The sequence below is a fragment of the Fusarium poae genome, chromosome 4, assembly GCF_019609905.1.
Source record: "Fusarium poae strain DAOMC 252244 chromosome 4, whole genome shotgun sequence".
Taxonomy (NCBI): Eukaryota; Fungi; Ascomycota; class Sordariomycetes; order Hypocreales; family Nectriaceae; genus Fusarium; species Fusarium poae.
Genome location: NC_058402.1, coordinates 7,723,831 through 7,736,239, shown reverse-complemented (window position 1 = coordinate 7,736,239; position 12,409 = coordinate 7,723,831). Strand labels below are relative to the sequence as shown.

The 12,409-nt window shown below is 45.8% G+C and overlaps 6 protein-coding genes across 6 annotated transcripts; 3 read left to right on the top strand and 3 right to left on the bottom strand.

The window, feature by feature from the left end:
- Nucleotides 1-158: 158 nt before the first annotated feature.
- FPOAC1_012609 (uncharacterized protein) lies at nt 159-1,034 on the top strand (the record flags this gene model as incomplete). The annotated part of the gene is made up of 1 exon (XM_044856959.1): nt 159-1,034. One exon carries the CDS (start codon nt 159-161, stop codon nt 1,032-1,034), a length of 876 nt encoding a protein of 291 aa, XP_044704272.1.
- A 311-nt stretch (nt 1,035-1,345) lies between these two features.
- Nucleotides 1,346-1,901, bottom strand: FPOAC1_012608 (uncharacterized protein; the record flags this gene model as incomplete). Its single annotated transcript, XM_044856958.1, has 4 exons — nt 1,346-1,531; nt 1,585-1,716; nt 1,809-1,843; nt 1,898-1,901. 4 exons carry the CDS (start codon nt 1,899-1,901, stop codon nt 1,346-1,348), a joined length of 357 nt encoding a protein of 118 aa, XP_044704271.1.
- Nucleotides 1,902-3,507: 1,606 nt separating this feature from the next.
- FPOAC1_012607 (uncharacterized protein) lies at nt 3,508-6,231 on the bottom strand (the record flags this gene model as incomplete). The annotated part of the gene is made up of 5 exons (XM_044856957.1): nt 3,508-3,548; nt 3,641-5,060; nt 5,120-5,140; nt 5,345-5,491; nt 6,220-6,231. 5 exons carry the CDS (start codon nt 6,229-6,231, stop codon nt 3,508-3,510), a joined length of 1,641 nt encoding a protein of 546 aa, XP_044704270.1.
- A 176-nt stretch (nt 6,232-6,407) lies between these two features.
- FPOAC1_012606 (uncharacterized protein) lies at nt 6,408-7,649 on the top strand (the record flags this gene model as incomplete). The annotated part of the gene is made up of 1 exon (XM_044856956.1): nt 6,408-7,649. One exon carries the CDS (start codon nt 6,408-6,410, stop codon nt 7,647-7,649), a length of 1,242 nt encoding a protein of 413 aa, XP_044704269.1.
- A 224-nt stretch (nt 7,650-7,873) lies between these two features.
- FPOAC1_012605 (uncharacterized protein) lies at nt 7,874-9,855 on the bottom strand (the record flags this gene model as incomplete). Its single annotated transcript, XM_044856955.1, has 5 exons — nt 7,874-8,348; nt 8,403-8,680; nt 8,728-9,080; nt 9,134-9,166; nt 9,225-9,855. The coding sequence occupies 5 exons, from the start codon at nt 9,853-9,855 to the stop codon at nt 7,874-7,876; spliced, it is 1,770 nt and encodes a 589-aa protein (XP_044704268.1).
- Nucleotides 9,856-10,727: 872 nt separating this feature from the next.
- On the top strand, nt 10,728-12,164 carry FPOAC1_012604 (uncharacterized protein; the record flags this gene model as incomplete). The annotated part of the gene is made up of 2 exons (XM_044856954.1): nt 10,728-10,862; nt 10,917-12,164. 2 exons carry the CDS (start codon nt 10,728-10,730, stop codon nt 12,162-12,164), a joined length of 1,383 nt encoding a protein of 460 aa, XP_044704267.1.
- Nucleotides 12,165-12,409: the final 245 nt, after the last annotated feature.

Below are 12,409 nucleotides of genomic sequence, written 5' to 3'. Positions count from 1 at the left end.
TCGGCACGTATTAATTTTAATCCTTGAAATAATTCATCACCCTGGTAATCCATGTCCAAATGTCACCATTCGCGTCGCCTAGCAATTTGACGACGTGATGATCACGTACTATATATATCAGTATTTTATTAAAACAACTGTCATGCAATTTTCTCATCATGTCGAATACTTACGTTTCTCCGGAAGATGGAACTGCAACTCAACATGGTACAGAGTCGCTGGCAATAAAGAATACGTCTATTCGACGCGTCCTAACTCGCGTCGCTCTCAAAACAACGGCGCACTTTTACAAATACGATGGCCCTTGTGTCCCCATTTCCAAACACCTTATAGTAAAAAAAGGGCCATTCGTTCATCTGACAGAAGCGGCGACTATGAGCTTTGTGGCTGCCAATACGTCCATTCCTGTGCCAGCTGTCCACTGTTCATTTGTTCACAAAAATCAGGCCTTTATTGTTATGGAACGCATACGAGGGCATCGTCTCGCGAAGGCGTTGTCGATATCGTCCGATGAAGAAATTGACAACATTTTTATGCAACTTCGACAGATGTTTCAAGAACTGAGGGCTCTTCCACCACCTCCTGGCACAGGAGTGCAGAGCTGTTTGGGAGGCTCTTTGCGAGACTCTCGTATACCTAGGTCAAGACCCAGATTTGGGCCCTTCACAACCATCCAAGATTTTCACTTATGGCTGCGTGATGGTCTTCGACCAGAGGATTACCCAAACCGCGTGGATGACGATTGGGAGGCGATAAAAGACATGGCAAGCAACCAGGACGGCCCATGGCCACCTCCACTTTTCACCCACGGAGATTTAAACCCTTTCAATGTTATAGTTCGTGATGGGCGTGTAGTTTCAATCATTGATTGGGAGTTTGCGGGCTGGTATCCTTATTATTGGGAGTACACTGCAGCATGGTACGGCAATGAGACTCGACAAGCGTGGCAAGGGCTGCTCACCAAGTTTCTTGATCCTCATACAGAAGAACTAGAGATGGACAAGATACGACAAAGATGGTGGGGAGATCTGTAAGTTCTTGCCATGTCTAAATTTATTATACTCTGCAACGCTTCAACATGCTATAAACCAGCGGAACGGGAATCAGTGATATAAACGCGTACCCTGGAGCATATCACATATGGGCTTTGACGAAACTAGGTCTGCAACACTGGAATATCTTCCAGACGCAGTCTTGGTCCCGAGATTATGGGTTGCCCATATTATCCCCATGGATCGTAGGGTGTTGCAAGAGATGCAAATCATAAATTTTAGATTGGTGCAGCTTATTGTATAAGAATCTTATACACTTGGTTTTATGCACTCTTCAGATCTATGAAAAAACCTTATTCGTCAGGCCCGACCAAGGTGTCGTAATCTGGATGTCCATCTGGTCCTGGGTTGTCTCTCGCCGCCTGTTGAAGCTTTTCCTGCCAAGCCTTAAAACCTTCATCGTCAGCCTGTTTGAGTACCTGCTCGTAGTACGCCCTGGCAGCTCTATAGTCCTGTCTGGCGGCAGTGTAGGAAGGATACTGATAGGTGATTAGAAAGATAGCTTTGGAAAGAATCAAACCGATTTACTTACATTTTGAGCAGACCACATATTGAAATTATCATTGGTTATACCCATTTCTTTGTCGTCATTGTATTGCTTTTCAGCCTCTCCCTTTTGACTGACAGCGCGGTCAAACGCAGCTTGGAATTTCTGCTTCGAGTCCTGAAGGCGAACTTGTTCAGCCATTGTGATAAGCGTTGAGGTAATGAATAGTGATATTCGAAGAATGAGGTGGGGATGGTAATGAAGAGGACGTGAAATTTGATGGCAGAGGGAGTCCGTTGGGTGACTTTATAGTTAAGTTAGCATGTGTTTTTTGGATGCGCTGCACGCTGACGTTTACCCATATGAAGATGACTAGTGATCGACCATTAAACCAGTTCACTGTGTAACTTTCTTCCTATCCAGAGCGAGATTTCACCGCCGCCTATTTCTGAGTTTTTACCTACACTATAGGATTGGTGCAGTGTAAGAACTAGTTACTGTGTGTCTCAGTTTCAGCTCAAGTTTTAGTGCTGATCACATACTATTTGAGATCGACATCTCGGTGCTGATCTGATAAGAAACCTGATTTTCTCAACAAAAACATTATACTAGATATTATAAGAGCATGCGTTCCACCGATGCTGGCCGGGTCTTAGACGCTGAGCTTGGCAGGAATCTATTCACTCTATCAATTTTGAACGCGTAGGATGATATTGATGATCTACAGCAGTTGAGAAGAGGTTGGCACAGTTGACTTTCGTCGTGGCGCGCTAATATAATTTATTTACCTGTACAGTGATGTCAGTACGGATACCCGGCTCCCATACTAATAAATTGAATTCAAGCTGATGATGATCGATCAATGTTGCTCATGTCACCATGAACCGATCATTAGTCTTCATTTCAGTGAGACTGCCAGCGGAACTCGCCGTGGAAACTTAGAAAATTGATGGAATAATAAGAATACGGGTTGCTGTCGATAAATGCATGCATATGTGTTTTGTACGAAATAGTTGGACTGATAGAATGATGCGGCAAGGGCCGCCAATTGATGACTCACGTGACGTACCCCGCGAGGACACAAGCAAGTCGCGATTATCGCGTGAGATACACGCGTACTAAAGACTACCTGAAGACTATATGGTAAGCTAAGTTTCCCGGTAGCAAGGACCTGTCCCGCATTTATTATAGCAAGGGAACTCAAAGAAGCCATCGCCTACCTGTCCTAGCGTTTAGATAATGCGAAGTAACTAATAAAAAAGAACTATGTTGGTTATGACAATCCGGTAGTTGATAATAAGTATGCGTCACCAGCATTACCCTACACGCACGTTTGCAGGAGCTAAAAACAAATAAATAAATAATAAAGTCAACAGATAAGCCAGATAAGCGCATTCGTAAACGAACCAATGAAAGTATGATATCAGTATGCATTAAGTGTTAGACTTAATAAGTCATTATGCATATAAGGTAGATAACATCTTACTGATCTTAAGTGAAATTGGGAAGTTCGATAATGATGTAGAGCTATACTACTCGATGCCCCCATGAAGCCGCCTCATGTGCGCGTAGCAATCGCTGCCTTCTGTAAATGTTGCCATGCACACCCAGCAGATATGTGTTCGACAAATTGTACAAGTCATATGGTTACATCCCTCAGATTTCTGGATAGCTGTAGTGCATTTGGGACAATCCTTCACACCCAGATCCTCCTTGGCTTTGATGAGTTCCTCGATATCATCAGAATTGTTGCCTTTGTGCTTTGAACAGGATATTCCCAGGTGGGAAACGTGACAGGCTGTACAAGTAGTAGTAAAGCATCTAGAACATGTAAACATGGACGGAACCTTTCCGGGGGCAGAGACTCGGTAGACTTGATCGCAATCCGGCGTCGGGCAATACCGAAATTCAGCTGGGTGACGTCGTATGAATGAGGCAAAAGAGGCCTCAAGGATGTTCTCGAATGTTTCAGAGAGAAGGAGTGTCTGAATCTCTGAGATTTGAAGGATCTTTCTGCAATTTCCACTGTCTCCCATACAACTGATTGAGAAATCACCCGGCTTTGATGCTTCTGCTTGACACATGTTGAAAAAGCAAAGACTGCAGTAGATATGGCCACAGGAAGTCTCCAGTGGTTCTTCGGCTTCGTCAAAGCAGACTGGGCAATCTGTCTCAAGTTGTTGTGTTTTGATTGAAGAAACGGCTTTCTTGATGGATTGGTCATCTGCTTTTAATTCGTTGATGAGTTGGTCTAGGGCTTCAGCAGCCTGGGCTAACCGATCCTGAGGGCCAAAAGCGCGGAAGTTTGAGGCTCGTATATCGCGAATGATAACGACCTCAAGGTCTCGCTCGATTTTCTGAAGCTTCTTGTAAGCATTCTTGTTGATCTTGAGGTTAGAATACCAAATATTCTTCCCGTCCATCGTCATCACAGTGCCAGTAATGACCTTTTCCAAAGCTCTTTTGGCCTCGGCGACTAGCTGACGATCCTCACCCTCGAGTTTTAGGATTCGGTTAAATCCGCGCTCAGGTAGCACGGAATAACGTATGAACTGCCGATTCCAGTTGGATTTGTGTGCATCGATTGTCTTCTTCACGGCATTGTAAACGCGGGCCGATACCTTGAAGTTGACGGAAGTAACGAGTTCGACGAAAAGCTTCCCGCTGTGGTTGAATGGTAATTCTGTTTCATCCAGGGAAGAGGCGGCAACTTGCGCATGAGATTCTTCAACAAAAGTTGCTTGGGCTTTGATCCGTTTGGCAGTGGGACTGCCAAAAACGTTCCATTTTTCCAATTCGCCTTTTTCGTAGAGCATTGACTTGACCAAGGTCGAATCCATTTCCATGTCCATCTCATAACTCAGATCTCCCATAGCAATCAGACAAGGTTTCTCGAATGAAAGAAAGACTGAATCGATATCGTCCTCCGTAATGCCAGCACTCAGTCCAACCAAATCGAATTTCCATCTCCCATTCTGTTGAACCGGTTGCTCTGCAACGAGCGATTGCACCGTGACTTTCATGCCGTTGATTTTATACTTTCCGCTTTTGAACCTGTGGAATGATCTGGTTGCAACTTCCTTGCTTGTAAAGTATAGACAGCATGTTCTGGTGGGTCGATGCCATGAACAACGAACTTGTCTGTTGTCGACCTGGCCAAATTGGAATCCTGAGGGGATTGGAACACGTATCGTGTTGATTACCAAGTCTGGGGGTTCAATGCAGGTCTGTAGTCGTGAACACGCCGTTTTTGCAAATGCCGGGTCTTTAACTTTGACGATCGCAAAGCCATTTGGCATATCTTTGGGTTTCATATATTGTACATCGCTGATTGATACGGTGATACCAACTTCAGAAAGTAAGGCTCTAACTGAGCTTGCTGAGGCACTGGTAGGAAGATTGCGTATTTGAATGGCGGAAAAGTCTGAAGGGAGTGAAACATCGACGATTGCCGCTCCGTCTCCGAACTTGGCCCAGGCGCCGCCAAGCTCACGAGCCCAACTCTCGGTACAGTCATCATCCTGTTTCTTATCAGCCAATCTTTCCTAGATTTCCGATTAACTGGTGACCAAGTACATACCTTTATTGCCTCTGTGGATTTCTGTATAGAGGATTGTTCATGGGAGAAAATACAAGCCTCTCCACGCCCGCAATGACCACGCATGAAAAAACGGCAAGGTTTACGATAGTTCTCTATCGAAGATGTATCGATGGACCCTTGATGCGAGAATCGACAGGCCGTTCCTCGGGAACATGTTCCACGAGCATAAAATGGGCAAGGACGAGGGTGTCGGATCTGTCGTACTCCACGATTGAAGAACGTGTCCTCGTCAGGAAAATCTCTTCCATAGTATAATGGTTGTCTTGTTGCCGCAAATACGGGAGGTGGCTCACGAGGTGGCGGGCTTGGCTCTTCCTCACGTCCAAAAATGTTGCCCATGTTGGAAGCTAACTAAAGGGTTATGTTTCTGAGAAAAACGTGGATTGATAGATGCGGGCGCTCTCATATTCTTATGTTCATTGCTGTCAGGTCATGGATGGGTGGTTGAAAAAGCGCCACAGTATATCGATGCCCTATCAGAGTCAGCCAGCCATGCAGGAGGCCGACCAACACTACGTGTCAAACCTATCTGCCTAGTAGTCAATGACCAAACCAACGTTTGTACCCTCGACGATGCTAGCAAACCTGGATCGTGTCACTTTTATGAGCATCTATTACAGAAATTGAAGTTAAGTAGCTAGATAGAGTCAGACATATCTACAAAGTAGGGTTATCCAGATAGACTCTGGCTTTCGTTATCTCAACGATTGCCAAGTCATGATCTTGATGAATCCCAGTGTCTTCTCATAAGTGGAGACATAACCCCGCACGAGAGTGATGAAATCGCGGGTCCCTGTCCACGATAACTTGATATTGGCTGGAAACTCGTTGGTCAGCTGGTTCTGTCGGCAGTTGCTGCCAGCGTAGCAAGGCTAGAATTCTGCGGGTTTGTATAGACTAACACTACAGCCAGGCGATACTACCTTCAAGGCAAAATATGATGTGATTAATAAAAAAGAATTATGTTAGTTCTGTAATGAAAAGTGACATGGAACGAGGCTGTATATCATCCCTGTTCTTGATCAAAAGCGCAACTATGAATGTAGTGCTAACTAGGTACTTCAGGTATATGTTCTTACCTTACCCCGCATCTTGAGTCAGCCTTACGCTAAGAGAAGTTGAAATAAATGCTCATCTTTTTGTATGTAGTGTCTGGCTTCTATGTTGGGCAGTTTGCTGAGACATCGATGTTACAATGCGGATGGCTTAAATGCAGAACATTCTGCAACAGAATAAGTTCCTGTCTTTAGCATCCCGTTTCGTTATTATGTCAGACGAGACATCAGCTTCACAAGCTCCTGACGAGGTCAGCGGTCAAGCTGCGTTTTGGATTCTCATAACACTAGCAACCGCTGCTATCGTTCAGCCATCAGCAAGAAGCAGACGAAAAGGCCGTGATGTATTCGATGGTACCATAGACCTTCTACGATGTATCCCGGCTGTTTGTTTCCTCGACTCTATTGCCGACCTTGTCTCACTAGCAACCGCCATCTATCGGGCATTTTCTACGCCAAAGTCAACACAAAATACTCGCCGAAGGGCCTTCCCTAAAGCGAGTACGTTTATTGTCAAATTGGCTTTGTCCACGGTCACGGTACTACCTCAGACAATCAAAGTGGCCAGTTTAAAGGGTGTCCTGGCAACGCAGGCTTGTGCCTTTCTATTCTTCATCTCCACTACGACTAGACTAGTGGTAGACTTTTGTGGTCTTGAGGATGACTCAAACTACACAAATGCTCGAGACAAAGCTCTCTCACTGAGCATACCAGCAATGTTGGCATTACTTCTTCAGTTGCCGTTTGAAGCTTGGATCTGGTATAATATCAGTTTTTCAGCCACCTTGAACCTATCAACCAATATGGAGAATCTCTGTTCCTGGTTAACAATTATCTGCATCGCGGTATTGTTCACACAACCTCTAATATGGATATTGTACCTTATTGCCCGCCGAAGATTCGATATGTCGGCTTCTCCGTACATGGTTCCTATGCGGGGGTTCTACCTATTACTTGTTATTCTAGGAGTGTCCAAGAAGCCTGCTGTGGACGGAGACTCAGAATCCGAATCGACCATCAGGCCGCCACCGGCTTGGTCGGGTCGCCTGAGTTATACAATAAGCCTAATGCTTTGTGTCGCCCTCATCAGCATAGCTGTGACAAAGATACTGGATGCTCTCGGAAAATTAGTCTCTCGTGGAGATGACACCGTGTCAACAACCAATATCCCATCTGATGTACCACCCGAAGGGCCGTCACCTGAACAAGAGAGCACGGATGACGATACCGTGGAAGTGAATGAGCCGCTGTCGGTGGGATTATCTGCGACTTGGTTGGGAAGACTTGGCGCAATTGTTGACCGCTGGCTTATACGTGCCCTTACCATACATTCAAGGGCCAGTGTGGGCATTCTTTTGACTGTCTTTAATTTAATCACAACGACAATCTATTACCTGGTGTATTTCGATGGTTCTGGTACTGTAAACCCGAATTGGACCAGTGTCTTGGGATGAGGTTTGCATATCATTATTTACACAAGTTAGTTTTTATTTGAACGGAGTATTTCTCGAGCATAATAACAAGACTTGTATCAGAAACATAATGATAGATTCAATAGAGGGAAGAATTCTTTCTTGTTTCGTATAATGTTCTTTTTGTCCGCGTTTGATACCTATCACTGGTCTCAACCCTTGACATCGCTCTTCGGAATTGTTCATTACCTAGCACCAACCTCTGTCTACAGACTTGTTCCGGGTGTTTCAGGTACTGGGTCGACCGCAAAGTCCTCTGCTTTATAGTTCTGAGGCCAAATGCCATTCTTACCCGGAGCCAGAATCCCATTAGGGTCAAGAGCGTTCTTGATAAGGGTATTGAGATGCATCTGAGCATTATTGTTAAAGCTGTAAGTTTTCGCGATCTGATCCATCAGAGCCAGATGAGTGCGATATTCTCCCCAGCCTCTTTTGGCTGCTTCATCTATCAAGGTGCAGATGAGTTTGTGGGCGCGACGGCATGAGTCCTCGTCCTCACGGTTGAATACTAGACAAACGATGTGATGCATCTCGCGCATTCCAACGACAAAAGTACCGATGAAGTCGAACCCGGCTTTCTCACATTCGGTCCGAGTGAGCTGATATTGAGCCATGGCATCATCGCCAGTGACTTTGGCAATTGGCGAGAAGAATAGGTGTGCGCCGTTAGGTAGCCAGTTCCTATAAGTTATCAGCTATTAGTTCAGTCATGGAATAGGATCGTAGGTTGCTTACACCCATTCTAATTCCGTATATGTGGGAATGCCTTGGAGTGTCAGATGTCTCGTCTGTAACACAAGATTGTCTGGCATATCCTCAGGAAAATAGAACTTGGCACCAGGGATAGCAGAAAATGACTGCTTGACAACTTCCCACATGACCTTTCTGATAGGTTCAGGCCCATAGAGTGCTCCGTAAAAGTTCCACCGGCCTAGTTTCAATTTCTCGGCTATCTCGTTAAGCTCTTCGTCATTGAGAGGCTTCTCAGACGCAGTGTATGAAGCGCGGTTCCCCTGAGTGATTCAGAAACAGAACCTTTCATGGACTAAACAATACTTACCATGACTGCTGCGTCCAAAAGTACATGCCTTACAGTCGGTACATTTTGCAGAACCATGGATGTCCGGAGTGGTCTGATGATTTCGATAGCCTGGTGGAGATCTTCGTCTCTAGGAATAGTGATCATGTAGGATTGGTAGCCACCCGGGTTGACCATAAGCCACACTCCCATCTTGACAACGATACCAAGTGACGACTGGGTGAAGATTCCATCGTTGTATGGGCCGAACCCGTAGTTGAAGAGTTGCCAGGCAGAGTTGGGCTCTTGCTCATGTGGTGGTGCATTGGGGTCTGCGTTAGGATTGGGAAGTGCACCCATTCCTGTCCGCACGAGGGTACCGTCTGGTAGGACAACTATGAAAAGTCAGATATACTATCGTCATCGGGCCAAAGTCGGGGACATTTACCTTCCATACCACAGTGCATCATGAAATGATCACCTAAGGGAACGTCAACTGCTTATTCTATATCAATGGGTTCCATTGAGAGATGATGTACCGTAGGGTGTATAGCCGACTCCTCTCTCAGTGGTGTTTCCAAGAACAGAACCTCCACCCAAGTCAGGAACGTCAACCCAAAGCTTGTCGCGAAGATTGTTGTCAACCAAGTACTGATGAAGATCTGCATATGTTACACCCGGTTCCACAAGAGCGTAAGCCCCATCGACGTCGACCTTGAGGATTTTATTCATATGCTTTCCAAGATCGAGCGTGACAGACCCGGGGACTCGGGGAGCAGCTCCGCCGTATCCGACGTTTCGGCCGACGGATAACGGCCACAGAGGAATGTTGTATTTGTTTGCCAGCTTGACGATGGCTTGGACTTCTGAAACGTCACGAGGTGTGATGACGGCTGATGATATAAAATGTTCTTTGCCCGCGATGTGAAACATGTCATGGACTTTGCTCTGATCAAGGTAGTCGTTCTTGTTGCATTGATCACTGCTACTAACAATTGTAACATTGTCCAGGCCACTGATGCCCTGTGCATCTGTGATGAAACTTTGGAATGTCTCTCTTGTTGTTTTGGGAGGCAGGACCATTGGAACTGCTGTAGACGGGCTTGCATCCTGTATGGGAGACGAAGCAGCCGAGGCCTGCTTGGAATCTTGTTCAGCACGAAGTGGCATGTTGAAGAGTGGCAAAGAGGGACTAATGGAAGCTTGGATGATGTTTTAAAGAGTGACGGATGAGCAGAAGAGGGACTATAACGATACCAGAATGTTAGATTCAGTCTCTCAAGATACCCAGATAGTGGAAGGTGAGTGATAATATGGAAGTTAGAGCATTTCCCCGCTTGATCGACCGAGTCACCTGATTGTGAAATCCACGGATTCGATTATCCCTGTTGATCTTGGCTTATGTATCCGCAAGTACGAAACATCTGAAGTGGACCAACTTGAGAGATCGCGTCCGATGTCGTTTGGCGGTGGGAGGTTGTCCGGTTTGGGTTATATTCTCCGATGCTTTAGTATCTGCCAGCATAAGTAGAGTATCGACATGATATCCGAGCTTACGAAAGCCCCACCTTCCAGTCTAGCTACAATACCCCCCCAGACTCTACTACCTGAATTCCAAAATGCGGAGGTGGGGAAAATGATGATTGCTGAGCAGATTAGACTTAGGGGCTGGTGGTTTCTTTCGCATGAGATATTCATCCTCGACATGTGTAAGCCCTTCTCTTAACTCTTAACTATAACAGTGCAATAGGATTTTTAACTCAAAAGGGGTCACCTTGTTTCTCTAAGTGATAAGATATGACTATCCTATGATAACCCCTCTCTACTCACTGGCTCAGCAACACTTTTTAGTAGGCTGACCTCAACTTCCCCGCCTTTAATCTACAACGTTCTGGTACAAGACCAAGCATCGCAAATCGGGTCACATATTCGGCCTAACCAGTTTCCCATGAAGTCTGCGTTCAAATATATATCTGTCCCACAGTGCCAGGGTCTTTCTCCAATTCCTGTCACAAGGCTCACAAGGCTATTAATTTCCGAAAATGCCTTTCTGGACGTGTGATTTCGAGAGCTGCCGTAGATCGGCTGTCCGAACTCTCGGTGACTGTGTCCTCTGCGACAGACATCTATGCTCCAAGCATCTTCAACCTCAGTTTCATAGCTGTCCCCGGTGGGAGGTCAGTTTTATTAGTGTCTTTGATATTCTTACTCTCTGACTATTGAATTATCAGGACGCCGACTCTTACGACCCTGCAGCCCAAGATGCTGAAAAACGCGAGCTCACCAACCTGATTGATACGATTGATACCCACGTTCTTGAGGCACGAGCCAGCCACTTACGCCAAGGTATTCCCTGCTCTGTCCCTCTGCTTCAGTATGACAGAGCCACACGAAGCTCTGTAATGGTAGGCATGAACTATCACATTGAAGTTCGTTTTGACGATGGAATCACGTGGACAGCCCGTATCCGCAGGTTCAATGCTACATCTCCTCCAAAAGCATTGCGAGATTATATCCTTCGGAGTGAGGTTGCAACCCTCACGTTTCTTGAAAAGACTGGGGTCCCAGTTCCACAGGTTCATGATTATGCGCTTGAGCATTCCGACAACCCTGTCCGAGTTGGGTTCATCTTGATGGACAAGTTGCCCGGCAAATCTTTGAGATGGTCCACTGCAACTCAGCAGCAAAGGGAAAAGGTTATGGATCAGCTGGCCGATACGTTTTTGGAGCTACAAAAATACCCTTTCGATCTTCTCGGCTCTCTTGATATCCCCGGAGAGTCACATATTGGCGCGTTTGCTCGAGAATCTCTCACTGATTTTCAACAATATGAAATGCGTGCCACCGGGCCTTTTTCTTCTTTGAAAGAGTATCACGTATCCTCAATTCAACTCATTTTGGATTTGATTGTTCGGGACGAGATGTACTCGCAACGAGCAGTAGACGCCTACATCATCCACCGATATCTCCTTGACCTGGTGCCGCATGTGTTACCCGCAGTACACGATGACAAAAAATTCTATCTAAAGCACGCAGACGATAAGGGAGATCATATTCTGGTGGATGAGGATTTTAATATCACTGGAATTATTGATTGGGAGTGGGCTCACACTGCGTCACCTGCACATGCCTTCAACTCTCCCATTGGCATTTTACCAGTTGCGGATTTTTACCGTGGTAGAAATGACCTGGGCGATGACGAGGTTGTTTTTGCATGCCTGCTTGAGAAAAAGGGTCATGGAAATCTGGCTCGTTATGTTCGAGATGGTCGGCTACAGCATCGGTTTGCTTTCTGCTGCGGATACGATCTTGAGGACTGGGACGGATTCCTAGGTCTTTTCCGGGGACTTCGAGATGCGACAGGGGTGGATGAAGGCTTGGAATGGGATGAGTGGAAAATTGTTGCATTGAAACGCTACAAAGATGATCCTGGACTCCAGGGTTTGCTGAATGGGCATCGTGACTCATCAATAATTTGATTCATGATGATCGAAAATGGTTCCTTCGAGTAGCAGCAATGTCTCAAAATCTAGTGATAAGGAAAGTTAAAGAAAGGAGATAGAGAAAGTGAGCAAGAGACTACATTCTGATAAATAATCTCTAAGATGCATATTAGAAGCTGAGGTGGTCGTGAGCTCTATAGTGGGAACATGCCTTTCCGTTTTACTTATCCGGTGGCGGAAAGTGTGAATCGATGGGGGGAAGCATGGATATGGGTATCCCT